Below are 16384 nucleotides of genomic sequence, written 5' to 3' on the forward strand. Positions count from 1 at the left end.
TTTTTAAAAACTTTTTACATATTTATCTTTAGTAAGTCAACCTTCTTGATCACAATCCTCCGACACACAGCCGTGCTGAAGGCATTTAACAGACTCTCCATTAATTCTTCATTGTGTGGCCCTCGCTCTCTTGGAAAGTCTCTCTGGGCACAAGTCAAAAATAAAATCTTTTGTTTTGACCCGCAAATTAAAAAAACAAAACAAAAATATCTGCATAGTTCAGTCATCACTGTCAGACAGAGTCTCATATTGTGCTGAAAGCAGTGGTGCTGGCTCTCGCTCCCAGATCCTGTTCTGTTGGTGAGTGGTTGCTTGGCTCATGGACGGCGGGGCGCACGCGATGGAGGTCGGCGGCGTACTGCTGAGCATCCGCATTGTCAGCGGGTTGTAAGGAAACTGTGTGGAACCTGGATGAGAGAGCATCTGCAAGTCAAATGTGCCGTTCTGAGGAGTTATCAGAGCTCACATTCACAGATAGCACGGCTTTGGGCGCGACGACTATCAGAAAAAAATCAGTTTCAGACAACGCTTGCAATCTTTTGATGAACACACAGCAGAGCTCTGTGTCTGCGTCTGACTGCTCCACAGTTAGCATATCTAGTGCATCAAGCTGACAGAAAAGCTGCATGTCTCACCTGTTGATGAAGGCCGATCTTCCCAGGCCCACACCGGAGTCTGTCTGTGGTAGTCCCCTTCCGAATGCACAGATGAGACAGAAGAAGGTCTTTCGGTTCCCAGATATCCCTGTCCAGGAATCGGAGACTTGGACTTCCTACTGTTTGATTTCCCAATTAACTTCTGCTTGCTGACTCCCCCTCCTGGAAATAGAAGGGACACGTTTTCCAAAAAGCATCACGCTGCATTTTAGCCTCTATATGGGTTCCTATAAATGATCACTTAGCACCAAACACGAGCTGATGCCTTTTGGAATGCTGATTTACTACAACTAGAAGAGCAGCTGATACAGTCACTAATAACACTGTTGCTAGAAATGTTTTCTGTGTTGTTTTTTTTTAATCATAAAATATGTGGGAGCTGAACTGCCTCACCTGAATTGGGTGATGGATTGGCTTCTTCCCTGCGTGTCTCATTGCTTGCTGATCCCACAGCACTGGAATTGCCAGGTGCTACTGCAATGGATTGTGACATTACAACTCCATGATCCTCGCTCTTGTCATCAAAGTTTCCCATCAATGCTTTTCTAATAATGTCTTCTAGACCCAGATTACTGGCAGGATCTGCAAAGGAATGACCCCTAGAACTGACTGCACCTGGGAGATAAAAAACATACATGGAAAGGTGGGAGGGGAGGCAAAAAATATATCTCAGAAATTACAAAGGGACATGGAAGATGATTTTAGAGAGAGGCAGAAAGTTAGGAGAAAAAAAAAGATTTTTTTAAAATGCAAAACAACTTGCTCCAAAGCAGCTCACAATGGCAGGAAATTCTGTGTGCCAGCAAACACCAAATATCCACAATAGAGTACATTACACATTAAAAAAATGCAAAAACAACAAAGCAAAGGAAGCTGACCATGCTGATTGTAAAAGCATATCAAGTCAAAATCTGCAACTACTCATCAGCTGTAAGACAAGAGACAAGAAAAATACTCCTCACGTTAATGATCCATGCTAATTCATCTTATGAAGTATGATTTGTGGCAATTTTTATTCCAAAAGCCTGTTTTTCCATCCAGTTTGATGGAGATCAGTACCTCCTCCACTTGAAAGGCAGAATCACTGTATGAGGAGAGGAGGCCGCTGGCCAAAATCACTTACAGGCAATCTGCAGTTCAGCTCAGATTTACCAGTTCTTATCTCCCTTATTTCTATTCCATTCTCTTTCACTGATTGCTTTAACATCGCAGTGTATGGGTTATCTTTAATATTTTTGTGACAGGAAGTTTGGAATTTTAATTTATTTTCCAGAGGAAAATAAAAAACAAACAAACAAACAAACAACTACACATTTCACGTATCCTGGTTTATCAGCTAAACTACATTTGATACCTAAGCTCAAGTTTTGTTGAACTACACTGTATTGGAATTCTATTTGAGTTAGATGCTAACCAACTTCATGGCTTTCTCTCCGTAAGATTTGCAGACAACACAAAAATAAAACACTAAGTCCCCAGTTTAAATATTTTCTGAAATCTTCAATCATTTTTGCTTCTTCCTATGACAAACTTTTTTCCATGTGGGATATTACTTCTCAAGTTTTCATTTTCTCACTTACTGCATTCCTCAAAGCACATACATTAAAATATTGCATTAGTTTACCTTCTCTGAAACATCAGTAGTTTTATTTTCTGAAAAACTCACCTGAGGTAGTGACTGCTGGCAAGTTGAATATTTCAGTCCCTGGCTGAGCAGTTGCTGCAATTGAAATACAACATTTAAATGAATTTTCCAGTATCTATTGATGTTCATTCACGTTACTTGAAACACATTGATGTTGGAACATCTGTGGACAGCAGTCACACAAATCTCAAGTTGGAAAAATTCAGCGAAAAAGCAAGAGCTGCATACCCATGTCAGCGTCGCCTCCACCAGATGAGTTCAGCTTTCGAAATATCTCTTGCTTCTTGGATTTTACCATGGGTGAAGTATTCTCAAGTTTGGTGAAAAATGAAGGCAGGTAGCTCATACTGCCCGGGGAGCGAGAGTCAGTCCTGCCAACAGCAAGTGTCGAAGAAAGAACTTTCTTAACACTGTACATTTACCTTCTTCCCAAAAGCAGTCACAGGCAGAAACTTCCAACATTCATCTGCTTTACAATTACCTCAGGATCTCAGTTCTACACATACCTCTGTTCAGTAGGCTCAGCTCTTTGGGAAAGCAATAGAATATTTTCCTGTTTCTCATGTACAACGGGGACCTGAGGGGGTGAGATTGGCTCATAGGGCTCTGAGGAAACATGACTCCTCTCCGGAGACTTTCCAGGTCTACATTTAGAATTCAGAGATGGATAAGTAATCTTAATGCATGAAGTACAGCAGTTAGCACACACAATTGCATTCTGACTGTTCAATAACTATTTCTGTTTAGTTATACGCATTACACGCATCAGTATATTTGATCACAAAAATATCAGAATAATTATAGAGAATTCAGTGTCATAAATTCTAAGTGATTAAACGTCTTCACTTCTCTAAAGACTGGAAATCAAGCATTGGTAGGGAGGGGAACACATTTATAAGTGATATTATGGAGCCAAACAATCATCAAAAACATGGCAAGATCAAAGGTTACCTCTATTTCCGATATCCTGATCTACACAAGGATTACCACCCAAGTTTTTGTAATTATCATATTTGAGAACTAAACTTGCAGTTAAACCAAATACATGCATTACCTTCCCCGGGACTTGTCAGACAGATTTTCAGGTGACACTCTGGCTCCTGGCCTCTGATGGTGGACTGGTTGTGACTGTGACTCGGGGCTGTAGCGATTTGATGTTTTTGCTCGGGTAGAAACAGGCGTTGGAGCTGGGGTAGAGTTCTGGAATGTAGTGGTGGGAGGCTGCAAAGAGGCCTGAGAAGCTGCCTGGTTTCGAGCAAAGTCCTGTGTAATAATTTGCTGATTGTGTCCAAAAACAAACAGAGAGAATTTGGTCAGACATTGGTTACAGAGTAATATTAAAAAAATCTGTGAACGAGACAAGTATGAGACTAACTGCAGCACATGAAACAACTGCAAGATCAAACACATTAGTGCATAGTGTTCCCTATAGCAATTCTACAATTACTAGTTTTTATTAATGTTCCAAAATGTATGTTTACATAATTGAAATATAACTTTTCGTATCTGCAAATAAACCTACACAGATGTGATCAGCAAGGGTGATAAGTCGGTGCGTCCTGGGCACGTGTGCCATCCCTTCAGCCTGGGAGGAAGGAGGTGGAGGTTGCTGGGGTGAAGGAGGAGGTTCCTGTTGTGCCCTGTAACGGTGAATCGTCCCTTCATACTGCCTGTTTGGGTCACCTAGTTGAACAAAAGGGCAGTCATAAAGGTCAGTATTACTGAAGTTTTAAGGTTTCAAAGCTCTTAAAGATTCTTGAGTTACAAACTGATGTATCTTAACTACGTTTTGAGTTCACGATAAATACAAGGAAGATAATTGCCAGCATGTTTGCATAAGCAAACTTACCCTCAGCTTGGCTTGGTTTAGGTGTCTCTTGTTGATAGGGCTGTAGCTTTTCTTGAGTTGGTATAGGTGAATTTGCAGGACTGATCACCTCAATGGCATCTCCAGGAGCTTCATACCGGTGAGAAGATACTGATTATCAAGCAGAGGTTATGGAATAAGGTGTAAATATTACAGACTTCTGCTGTCTATACTTTAGCAACACTAGTGCTTCCACCAAAATGACACCAGTACAATGGAAGTCAAAATACTGTCTTCTTTTTCTAATAAGAACTGCAGTGAAACATAAATTTCTACAGAAGAACATTCTAACATAAACTCAGTTATTTTACATCTCCTGACTTCTGATAAGGTTACTTCTAATACCCTCCACTTCATGATGCAGCATGGAAACCAAAGAAAGCTATGAGCTACAGTTTTGCAAGAATCCTCAGTCACTACATACAAAAACTGTATTTACCTATCAAGCACATGATTTGTGCAAAGCCAAATATTTTATCATTAAATATCAGAATCACTTCACATCTTATTATCTCCCTACAAGGCTAAGACAGTAAAGAAGTAGATAGTTACTAAGATACGTACAACTACTGGAAGAATCTGAACTTTGAGAGCCCCTATCTCGTGCATCCTTGTCTGAAGCAATCTGTCGAGTGATGATCACATCTATGAAGTTAGCAGCAGTAATTGTGGTCTTTCCTCGAGTTCTCAGCTCTTCCTCGTACCTGGATTTAGGAGGAGGTCCTTTTTCTTTACCAGCCTCTGAATAGACTACTGTTGAAGACTGTCCCTGGGATTTGCCACCAGAAAAATTTGCAGATGTATAGGGGCACTGGACAGCCCTCTTTTCTACCTCCAGTGTTTTCTGCTCTATCTGCTGCTGCTCAGTAACCACAGCTGATCTGCGTCCCACATTCTCTTCTATCCTGGTTCCTTCGTGCTTGGTATCTTTTGCTTTGGCAACTTCCATCTGAGGAGCAGAGGCTGCAGCATCTACTAGTGCAGCAAGGGCATCAGCAGCTGTATTGTAGCGGGAAGCAGGTAAACCTTGAGTTATGGAGGGAGCTCCAGGAGTGAGCTGCCTGTTGGCAAACATCGAATATTCCAAATTATATCACACTGAATATTCTGAACTATGTCACACATAAAAAAGAGTCATTTCACGAGGGAAACAAAGTAAAGCTTTAGTGACACTCATCTCTATCTAAACCGAACTGAGTGAAAATGCAATAAATTCAAGAGCCATCTGACAGCAGTACATCCTAGTTGCTTAGAATCTTCCTCAGACTAAATGAAACTTTAATAGGCTCAAATATTAGAAAAGATATCCCTGGAACAGCAACTTAAGAAACATACATGATACGAAGCTGAGCAGCAGGATCCAAAGGTGTGATTACGCTCGTCCCATTGGTTCCTTGAAAAATACTAGGCCTTTGCTGCAGTATGTTCTCCTGGCTTCTAACTGAAGGGGATGGGGACCGAACATATCCATGACTGCCAGGTCTGCCAGGCTGCTCTGTTCCTGCAGGACATACAGCAGAGAGGGAAAAACAATAAGTACTAATAACTCTTATAACAATACAGAACTACATATCAGTGTTTTCTCCTCCACATTCTTTCCCAACTGCCACCACTACTATAGATATAACAAACTGAGGTTTGTTATTAAGAGTTTAAGTAGTAGTGTTCTGAATGTAAGTAGCAAAGCATGGCTGAGATTCACACCTTTCCCTGGGTACTTCATCATTGTGACAGAAAGATGAAGAAGCCTGGTACTTGCTGAAGTTTCAACCAGAACTGCAAAGTGTTAGGAATCACCATTCAGTTTAAAGCCAAACGGTACCAAGCAATTGTGTTGTTAAGAAGCTGCATTTTGTTTACAGTGGACATAGAAAATGAGCAGTTACAGTCTACAAGACGACTGATCCAAATGCAGCAATGCACACTCACCTGGTCGAAGATAAAGCTCAGCAGGGACTGAAGTTATTCTCTCCCTTTCTCGCTCCCGTTCTCTTTCCCGCTCCCGTTCTCGTTCCCTCTCCCTTTCCCGCTCCTTCTCCCTCTCTCTTTCCCGTTCCCTTTCAGCATTTGCAGCTGCAGAAGCTGCCAGGTGTGTAGGGTGTCCTGAAACATCCACAAGACAAGAAGTAGCAAAAACAAATACTGACCTTAAGCACTTAAGTTTGATGTAAACACTGTCCGATGCATTCTGCCACCTACTTGCAACAAGTTTCCCAAATCCATTTCCTTTCCAGTCAAGTCTATCCACTTATTTAGGAAAGCAAAAGCTTAGCACACAGCCAGTGGAAAGCTGAACAGCTTTTTACTAAAGGGTTTTCTCTACAGTTAAAACTAGACAGATTAGATACCCAAGTTCCACCCTTTAACACACCATTGGATGTTAGTGAACATGCAGTCAATTTTTAACGGCTTATACCTGGTGACAGAGAGGCAGGATTGTAAGGCCTAGGGGGGAATGTAAGCTGAGTACCAGGGATGTAAGTGATTCTCTCCATGGGTGGTGTGCTCGTTCCTCCAGGATGAGGCACTAAGATAGTGGGAGCCATATTGTTCAGGTCAATAATTCCTGTCAGGAGATGACACGTGTAAGAAGGACTTTTCAAGGACAGACCAAAGGCCCACACGTTAAATACGCTGTTCATTGATAACACCCTTTTCCAGACTTCTTACATTCAACAAATAAAATGAAACATTGAAATGCACAGGACACACTCCAGTATAACTTTTACTATGAAAAACACTTATCCTTTCTTTTCCAGCCAATTAAATCGCTGCAAGAGCTGGTATCTCATCCCCAAGATAGTCAGTCCTACTGGACTAACTCCTTCACATTTCTTATCTTCCATTCTACGAATAACTTCCCAAACTGATTTAAATGACAGGCAGATTACCACGTTCAGTAACCAAGCTCATGGCTCAGCCATTTCCTGTTATATCTCTGACTCCTGAGAATGCCATGTAACCCCAGGGATTCGTAACTATTTGTTCACTATTTTAGCCTAATATTGCACTTTTCATTTCAGTGTGAAACTCCTCTTCAAAACTATGTTCCATTTAAGTCTTCACAGAAATCTGTGCCTCTAAGAAATGTAAATCCCTCCACAGTGAACAGAGCTCTGATCATTTATCAACCCCTTCTGCCAAGCTTATCCAAAATACGCTTTAAATAACACCAGACCAAACGCCATAGGCATACCTCTTGCTCCTGCATACGGGAGAGCTAGAGTTTGCTCTCTGGGAGATAATCCTCTGGTTACATCAGGACGTAAATTGACTTGCATTTGCTGTGAGGTAATGTAGTCATTTAGGATTGTCTGTCGTGTATTCTCCATTGCGTAAAGCTGGTACTGACTTGGGTAGCCTGGGGTGGGTGAGAGCTGCCTTTGGAACAGGTAAGCAGCAGCAGCTGAGGGTGAGGAAGGAAAAAGAAGATTTAGTGCTCAAGATACAGAATCAAAGTTTCAGATGTTTATATAGTTTCAGTGAGAAGTGCTATCAATTCTCATAATGAATCAAAATAGCACTGTAATACTGGTATTTTATTGAATATAAGCACTGAATGTGGACAGAAAAAGCTAAGCAATCCACATTCTCCTAGAGAAGAGACATGAATAAAATCATAAAGTTTTGAAAATGAATGGCTGAAACACCTGAAGAAGGTTACAGCACCCCACAAAGTCAGACTGACAGATTATGTTAAATAGAGGCCTACTGACTTAATATCATCAGAGACAACCTGATAATCTCTCAAGTGAACACAGGAGTTCTGATTACACTTTCATTCTGTGGCATCTTCCACAACCTTATTGGCACAGTTTTCCTGAAAGCTTTTAATACATTTCACAAATACTTATTTTAAAATACCATCTGAAGCTTCCAGAAGAAATATTACAGTAAGTTTCCTGGCTAGACATCAAGCCACAGCAGTGTATATATAACTCCTTCTAAATTATATCTGCCCCTCACTAAGAGCTTTATTAAGACATCTTTCCTGTGCCAAGCACACAATATTTCTAAAAACAAACAAAGCCAAAACACAAACAGATTTACCAGGATCCAGAGCCCTGTGAAATGGCATAGCAGGATCTAAGTGAGGAGGGAGGTGACTCCTATAGACTTCAGGAGTAGCCCCTCTGTGATGAGGGTCAAAAGGACTGTGAGCCACTACAGGATCAACCCCTGGGACCGGAGATTTTGCTGGCACGCTCTCTCTCTGTGTGGGAGTAAGTGTGTTTTTCCTTTCATGATTTGCTGACTTTCCAGAAGATATTCCAGCTAATGAAAATCAGGAAAAATCCAAACTCAAAATACATATTTTCAATAGGAGATACAGCTATATGCATACATGCTGCAATTAATTACAATAAATCATAGGCAGTATTTTATATCACAAAATATCTAGTGAAAGTTTAAGTCCTAAAACTACATTTGTTTGCAGTGTGCCACATTATCTTCCTTTTTCAGGAACATCTAATACAGAAGTAGTTTCTGCCCTCAGAACATTATGCTCTGAGATAACATTAACACAAATGCCAATGGAGATTGAACTACTTTTTGACCTCCATGTTATGACACGGCAGATTTTCATTTTCTTATTTCAATTAACAACTCATAGCCTTCTTTAATTCCTTCTAACCAACCTCCAAATCAAGAGGAACCATTAGAGTGAAAATAAAGTAGAACAGGGTACGGGAAAAAAGAAGTTAAAAATACATTTCAAATGAAATTACTCAGTTGTTCTCTTACTGTGGATCAGAATAACATACCCTCACTAACTCTATTCATCATAGGTGAACTCCTGGACATTGGACTCTGATAGTTCACAGGTGTTCTCCGTGCATTGGTATCATCATAAATCCCAGGGCTCAGTTGTGATTTAGGAGTTTCATGAAGAGTTGACCTGAGAACAGAGGGACCAGAGCTGACTACTGACGTGTGACGGGAACGAACTGCATCCCCGGTCTTCACATCTTCGTATTTTCCTCGCTCCACCACCTTCACATTTTCTGGCACCATTTCCAGCTGAGGCATTCCACGGGGTAGCTTGCTTGGTCCAGTGATTAACGATTTTACATTGTGTTTGATGGCAGACTGGCCAGAATTGCTTTCATATTTTATGGGTGTGCCCTGAGAAGGAAAGAAGGATCAGGTGAGGTTATTCTGCCAGTGTTTCACTCCTGCTAAAAAAAATGAAAGAAAAATTAAAAAGTAATCACATGGCTGATATTTATAGTTCATTGCTGCTGTCACAGCATAGAACATAATTGGATTTTAGCCACTGTTACTAGTCAGTTACATCATACTTGCTAGTGAGTGTGTTCCCTGCAGGTCAAGTGTCAAGATTTCTCTAACACACAGAGGATATTTAAGCCTCATACATCAGTAGCTTTCTTGGAAAAGAAAACAAACAGAACACCTACACATTTGTCCTTACTCAAATACCTGGAACTGATTCACTGCTGACTGTGTAAGCAACCATAAGATTCTATGAGTGCCTTCTGTAATTACCTGAGATATGGAGCCTTCTATGATTGGCCTGGCTGTCTGCACGATTTCGGGAGTCTTGCAACTCTCCTGGCTTAACAGGTCCTGTCTTGGGATCTCGTGGATGGAACGGCCCATTTCTTTGATGGTAGTGACTCCATCATACGGCTTCCCTTTAGTGATGGCTCCTTCGAACGCCCTTATGGGAGGTGACTCTCTCTTAATCTGTTTAGGGTATTTCAAGCCTTCCTCGAAACTTTCAGATGTTGCTCTTGGTGTGCCTTTTATAGAAAGAAAGTCACATCACTGGTATTAATTATCACTACAACTCCTTTTTCATAAGCAGAGTAATTAGCTATTAGAACTCTGATTTGCTGAGTCTATGATAATGGATAACAAGAGTAAAACTATGTCACAAAAATCACAGTGAACAGATTTTCAAGTTACTCAAAGTATCCCAGGTTATTTCAAATGCTGAAATAAAAGCAGTACCATACACCTTCATGTCTGGGGGGAATTATTATTGTCTATTTAAAATTTTGTAAAAAAATTTTAAAAATAGGAGAAAGTGCTAAACACTGACAATTTGTACTGAAAAAAATCTATTTTCAAAAAATACATATATCGACACTTAATATATTAGTTTTACATATGGTGTACTAGAAAGTGTGTCTAATAAAATAAGCTCTACTCTTAACACAGCTACCATTCTTAATAACAGATTTCTGGGAATGTAATTAATGCCTGCCTTCCAAACTAGCAAAACTTACCTTGCATTATAGAGCCAGACAACACGGTTCTTTCTTTAAGTTCAGCATGTGGGCTACCCCTAGGCAGTGCACGGCATATTAAACCTGAAATTAAAATGAACATAGTTTAAAGAATTAAATAACAAGTGTTCAAAAACACCCTCCTCCTTCTTACATAATTACAGATATTATCTGTATGCCCAGAGCTTTGCCTCATTATGCCAGGCCTTGCATCAACATGTCAGAAGACCATCTTGCCCTACGAAGTTCTTTGGTTCAAGTATTATAATGCTATTACACCACTGCAAGTTTTAACGTATTTCAAATCAGAAGGTTATTTTACAGTTCAGCTTAACTTGTTCCAAAACTTAACACTTTCCTTTATTTTCCAGAAGACAAACCAAGTGCATGAGCAAGTTGAAGGTACCACTGAGTTTTTACACGTGGTTTAGAAACGTCTTATTCATTGTTCAATCTGATGAAAACAAACCAAAGTGTCCTTTAAGGGCTACTCAAAGGTGGGACAAAAATGCATCTTAGGACCAAGATTCCAGAATTCAGGTAAGAAATATTTTCTTGATATTTTGTGTTTTACAAGACAACCATAAAAGTTATATAATGGCCTGTGCTGACCTTTACAATCTTAGTCCGACTGCAGTTTGTTAAATCAAAATAATGCTAGGGATGCCCAGAAACAGAATACAGCAGCTGTGTAAATCTTCTGCTTGGCATAATCTGAGCTATTTAGTGAAGGAAAGCAAAATGTCATAGCAAACACGTTACACTACTGTGCCACAGCAGAGAAGCAATACTGAACTGAGGAGCTGTGCGTCCATGCAGTCAACACCAGTATGACTCAGTGCTGTTTGAGCTTTGCAACAATTCACTGGAACTGTGAAAAGTCCGTTACTTCTCTGAGAAAATGACACATGTGCTAGCTGAGTCACCTGCAGTTATGGGGACCATCCAGTAGCAAAAGAAATAGAAAGTCTCTACTCCAGTAATAACTACAGCATGCTTTTATTGTAGTAGTTATTATACGGATTTATTAATGGCATAAGATGTAAACATAATTCCTCTTTTAATGTGCCCCATAAGACAATTCTAGGTTATCTTACATCAATACAAAAGACCTGACTAAAACACAAAACAACTCAGAAGCAGCTGTTTTTACCTTCCAGTGGTGCAGATACTGGAGACTCCCGCATTGACATTCCTTGCTTTATATTTCCTTCCATTGTATCATAACTTCTTTTTAAACTAATTTCATGAGCAGTTCTTGGGCTCCTTGTTCCCTCACGAACATTTTTAATAGCTGGTAACATTTAGAGAAATGTGGTTAGAAAATGCAGAAGTCATGAGCATTACATTTAATGAGACCTGAGGACATTAATACTTTATTGATGACTTTGATGTAATACTGAAACATTACAATGAAAGCTTAATGATCTTTCATGGTTTGTTAAACAAAGCACTTTCTCAGTTACTTGCGTATCAGTATTTCAAATGAAGCATAGTTTAAAAATAAAAAACAACAAAAAACCTGTGGCCTTTATTTTAATATAGGGTATTTTAAACTTGATTGTCTCAAAAATCTTTTCAGGACACAATAAAAATCAGCAGCACAGCAATTGAATTAACTACATTTTATCTACACATACAGGATACTCATCAGAACACATAAAATTTCCGGACCGTTTTAGTCTTTATACCCACAGAAACACACAGGTAGGTCAGTGTTTCTTCCAGGTGGCACCCAGTGACTGAGCTTTATATCCATACATTTGGAAGCACACAGACTTGAGCAGAATCCACTGCAGTCTTGGCTTTCATCGAGTAGAACATATAAATACTCACCATCATAAGATAAAATATGCCCACTTTTGCCTTCATAAATAACATGGCCTTTGGCTGAAGCTTCCTCTCGGCACTTTTCTGGGCTGCTGTCTTCTGTAGCTAGCCGGGTAATAGTCCCCTTCAGTAACGCATCAGCTGCTATGCCAGACTGGGACAGAGCTGGTGTACCCTGCATTTAAATCAATCAAATATAATTCAGACCATGTGTATTTAAGCAAGAAAATAGGCAGCTATGAAGGACAGTGTTCTATTTTTAAGATTTAGAACACCAACCACTTTAACAAGCAGCATTTCTTAAGCTTCTGTCCCTATTATCAGGAATTTAACCCACATATTAATAAAATTATTTGTAAGCAATTCTCGCCTTTAAAAAAAAGCACATAAAGCAGAATTGGGAGTACAATATTATAGAATTATTTAGTGAACTAGAACATTTACACCATAGTATCACCTGGGGGAAAGACAGCACACTCTACATACTTACTGGAGCCATTAAGATGTATGTCTATCTACAGTAATGAAATCTACCCTTCTGAGAATAGAATTGTTCCTATTGCTGTCTGTAACTAAGAGAGATCCCAAATCACCATTTAAAACAGTTTATCCATCCTCTGTGCAAGACAGGTTACAACTGATTTTACTACTCGAACTCAGGCATGATGCTGTTTTTCACAAAGGTTGGATGACACTAATAAGCCCTCATGTATATGTTATATATATTAAAAGCTCCAGCGATTTTATTTGACAAGTTTGAAAACATGAAGATGAAATCCTTGCAGTGCTGACTTCATTGATGGTTGGATTTGACTATCTAATTCTATTTAAACTTTTGAGGTAGTTCCTGTTCTGTGGTATTTACTCCTTTTAGACATGCAAAAATACAATCACAGCAATAACTGAAATACACCGTTATGCTACAGCCTTCTCAGTGAGAGAATACCTGAGTTATGGAGCCTCTCAAAGAAGGAATGGTCTCAACAGAAACTTTATTGGTTGGAGTTCCTCGTGTTATACTTCCCTCCTGTATGGTTGTGGTGCCTGATTTAAAATAAAGATATGTATAGATAAAAAAGCAAACAACAGAAAATATAGCCACTCTACTTGAAACAGAAACTGTAATAAGAACCACTAGTTTATATCCTAAAGTACAGGGAAATTTTCAGCTTGTTAACAACGTGTATGCGAGGCAGCTAAACTATTTCCTCTTTTGACTTAGCCCTTTTATGGCATGCGAAGCTATTAACCCACGCTGCTTAGCTTCCTCTCCTCTGAAATATTTCTATATTTCACAAGTATTGCACTTGTGAAACTGGCATCTCTGGAAACCAATTTTTTTAAAACGAGATATGCAGACAAGAGGAGCTTTACTAATACACATGTAGACATGCCTCAGAAACAAGGGAACAGATTAATCCTTTAATGTTTAAAAATAAGACTTGAGTAGCTTAGGCTCAAACTCTCTGCTCTCCCAGAAAGAAATTTCTTTCTTAAACTGTATGACTGACATTACCTCGAACAACACCTTCATGCTGTGCCCTGACCAGGAGTCCCTCAGGTTGGGAATTCTGACTTCTGGGAGAAAATTCTTCTTGTTTGATGTAAGGCAGGGAAGCTATTCAGAAGAAAAAATAAAAGGTTTTTTTTCTTGCTTGCTGGTATTCTCTCCCCCACTGTCTTAGTTACAAGCTATTAAACAGTCTGTCCAAAAGGTATGTCAGCTCCTCTTTTCTTACCAGATTTGGCTGACTCCTGCTGCCTTGGCAGTCCAAGTGATATGGAACCCACTGATGGCTTTGCTGTTTCTTGCGTATAGGAAGCTTGAGTGTGAGATGTTAAGTAAGTGCCAGGTGTTCCCTGAAACAATACATTATGTTAATTGTTGGTTCTGGAAAAAAGATTCACTTCTGTGTTTGAAGGAGACAGTTAAAACTATCATCCTAAAATGCTACAGAGCATTGCTGCAAAATAAGTGCAGAACTATAGGAGTCCAGAGCAGAGATGCAGTCCACCTGAACAGTGCATTCTCAACTATGTAATAAACACAAACAACTGCAGCATGTTTTATTTTATAAGACACCTCCTGGATTGTTAGAGATAACACGTGTAGTATCTTTAACTGTTAATGCTGTGAACGTGTTACTGAATACAAGATCCTGGAGGTTGGTGAAAGGGCAAAAAGTGTTGTTACAAGGCACAGATTTTCAATGAATAATTCTCTTACTTGTGAGATTGAGCCTCCCATAATGAAAGAAGGTTTTTCTGATGGCACACTTGTTTTAGAGGATGGAATGAGTGGTGGTGGTGGTCTGGTAGGTCTGGTTGTAGGAAGGCGGACTCCTTCAGGAATATTGGTTATTACTTGATGAGGAGCAGGCTGCAGAACTTAGGGAAAAATTGTACATTAAACATGACAGTCTGTTTCAGCTCTGTTAGTCAGTAGAGAGACAAGAACACAAATTCTGTAGCTCATCTGACAATTTCCAACAAGAACAGCCTCGCAATACCCAAAAGCTATCTCATGTATTTCCAGCTCTGAAACTGTGTCCAAATATGTCATGCTTTAAAAATCAAGTGGGTAATACCCAACCTTGCAGTGGCGTTCAAAAAATGACAGAAGCTGCCCATTAGAATTACAAACTCTTAAAAATGAATTTTTAAAGCTAACAATCCAGGGTACATTCATCTTTTTTGTTGTTTTCCTGTTTTTAGATAAAGCATTCTATTTAAAGAATAAGAACAACTGAGCAGAGTGTAGTTTAGGCTTCTCTCAGCTCTGCCTGAAGATGACAGTATTTGTCATATTGAGCTGAAAAAACTTTTGATGACTTTGTCCCTACGCTGTTCTAACACTTTACAGATCATCCTATTTGTTAAGTAAAATACATGTTAGCTGATAAAACAAAATCCAGGACTAACAAAACCACAACCTCACTGGAGGCAGAAAAATACATACACACAAACAACCCCCTTCTTCTGTTAGTTCACAAAGCACTCAGAGAATAATTTGATACTGCAGAAAGTAAAAGAAGTCCATCTTTCAGAGACCACACAGTGCTGTGGTACCACAACAAGCATTTACCTGGTGGGACACTATAGCGAGCTGCATTCATATCGGGCTGAGGAGAGGCTTTATTGACTTCTCTTGGAGACAGCCTGTATGGTGATGCTGACCTTGCTGCTGTAGTTTGCACTTGTGCTTCCTGTTCTATTGCTCGCTTGACCTCAGCGTAGGGCATATAGGCCACTGGTTTTCCTATCAGGGTTAAAAAAAGAGGAGAATCCTAAGATTAGAAATTGGAGTCAAAAGGTCCAGCATGCAACAGAATTTTAGCAAAGGGCCAATTACAATGGTCAGATTGTACTCAGCAGGTACAGATGTTTAAATGCAAAGATGCAATTTGACTAAAAAGGAAACAACTGCCTTCAAAACATCACTTGGCACTGAAATAACAGAAAAATTCCAAAGTTGGGCATGTGGGCTCTTCCTAAATGAAAAGAATGAAAGTGCTACATACTGAGGCATGAGGATACCAATTCTTGTGTCAGTTTCCTGGCTTACAACAAGTAAGCACTGCAACCAGTAGACGGTGAGTGTATTTAGCACTGCTATCTTTTAGATAATTCAGACTCATGCATTTGTTTCAAAATCAATGTGCACATATACATACATAAATTCATTCTAGAATACTGTCCTTGGCAAAGACTTCAAGTTTTTTTTTAATTAAGTTACACATAGGTATCAGGTTGCTTTCCAAAATAATTAGAAAATTAGATTAAAGGTGCAACTTAATTTATTATGTTCTTAGGTCTGTACAAAATTTTGAACAACTCTCAAACTTTGTGAAAAAAACAGTATTTGGTCCCTTTACACCTCTTAACTGTCATAAGCCAGTTCAGCAGCAGGTCCTGCAGTCCAGCTGAAATTCCTGATGATTTTTACAGAGACTACATGCTCCCTCCTACATACAAGAGTGAAAGGACAAACTTGCATCTTAGGAAGTAGCTACTGTAATGATCTGATGACAAGTCAGCCTCTTTAATTTGCAGATGAAAACGTCCAGGCTTGTAGAACCCATTTGCATTAACCATGTTATCCCCCCACTACTTCAGTAACACTCCTGATTTT

At 39.5% G+C, this 16384-nt stretch overlaps 1 protein-coding gene across 1 annotated transcript in view; it reads right to left on the reverse strand.

Annotated features, from left to right (window-relative positions):
- Positions 1–219: 219 nt before the first annotated feature.
- The window catches only part of NCOR1 (nuclear receptor corepressor 1), a gene marked incomplete at both ends in the record, with an annotated part of 43006 nt that continues 26841 nt past the window's right edge, over positions 220–16384 (reverse strand). Inside the window, 24 exons of the mRNA XM_079545310.1 lie at positions 220–407; positions 636–815; positions 1050–1271; positions 2323–2376; positions 2530–2672; positions 2808–2945; positions 3356–3579; positions 3824–3984; positions 4151–4279; positions 4733–5229; positions 5504–5669; positions 6098–6271; positions 6585–6734; positions 7365–7574; positions 8219–8443; positions 8935–9295; positions 9677–9933; positions 10423–10506; positions 11576–11716; positions 12259–12427; positions 13199–13296; positions 13769–13870; positions 13992–14112; positions 14480–14640. Coding sequence (XP_079401436.1) covers positions 220–407; positions 636–815; positions 1050–1271; positions 2323–2376; positions 2530–2672; positions 2808–2945; positions 3356–3579; positions 3824–3984; positions 4151–4279; positions 4733–5229; positions 5504–5669; positions 6098–6271; positions 6585–6734; positions 7365–7574; positions 8219–8443; positions 8935–9295; positions 9677–9933; positions 10423–10506; positions 11576–11716; positions 12259–12427; positions 13199–13296; positions 13769–13870; positions 13992–14112; positions 14480–14640 — 4355 coding nt within the window. The remainder of the gene's footprint in view (positions 408–635; positions 816–1049; positions 1272–2322; positions 2377–2529; positions 2673–2807; positions 2946–3355; positions 3580–3823; positions 3985–4150; positions 4280–4732; positions 5230–5503; positions 5670–6097; positions 6272–6584; positions 6735–7364; positions 7575–8218; positions 8444–8934; positions 9296–9676; positions 9934–10422; positions 10507–11575; positions 11717–12258; positions 12428–13198; positions 13297–13768; positions 13871–13991; positions 14113–14479; positions 14641–16384) is intronic.

The sequence above is a fragment of the Tetrao urogallus genome (assembly GCF_951394365.1).
Source record: "Tetrao urogallus genome assembly, chromosome: 20".
NCBI lineage: Eukaryota > Metazoa > Chordata > Aves > Galliformes > Phasianidae > Tetrao > Tetrao urogallus.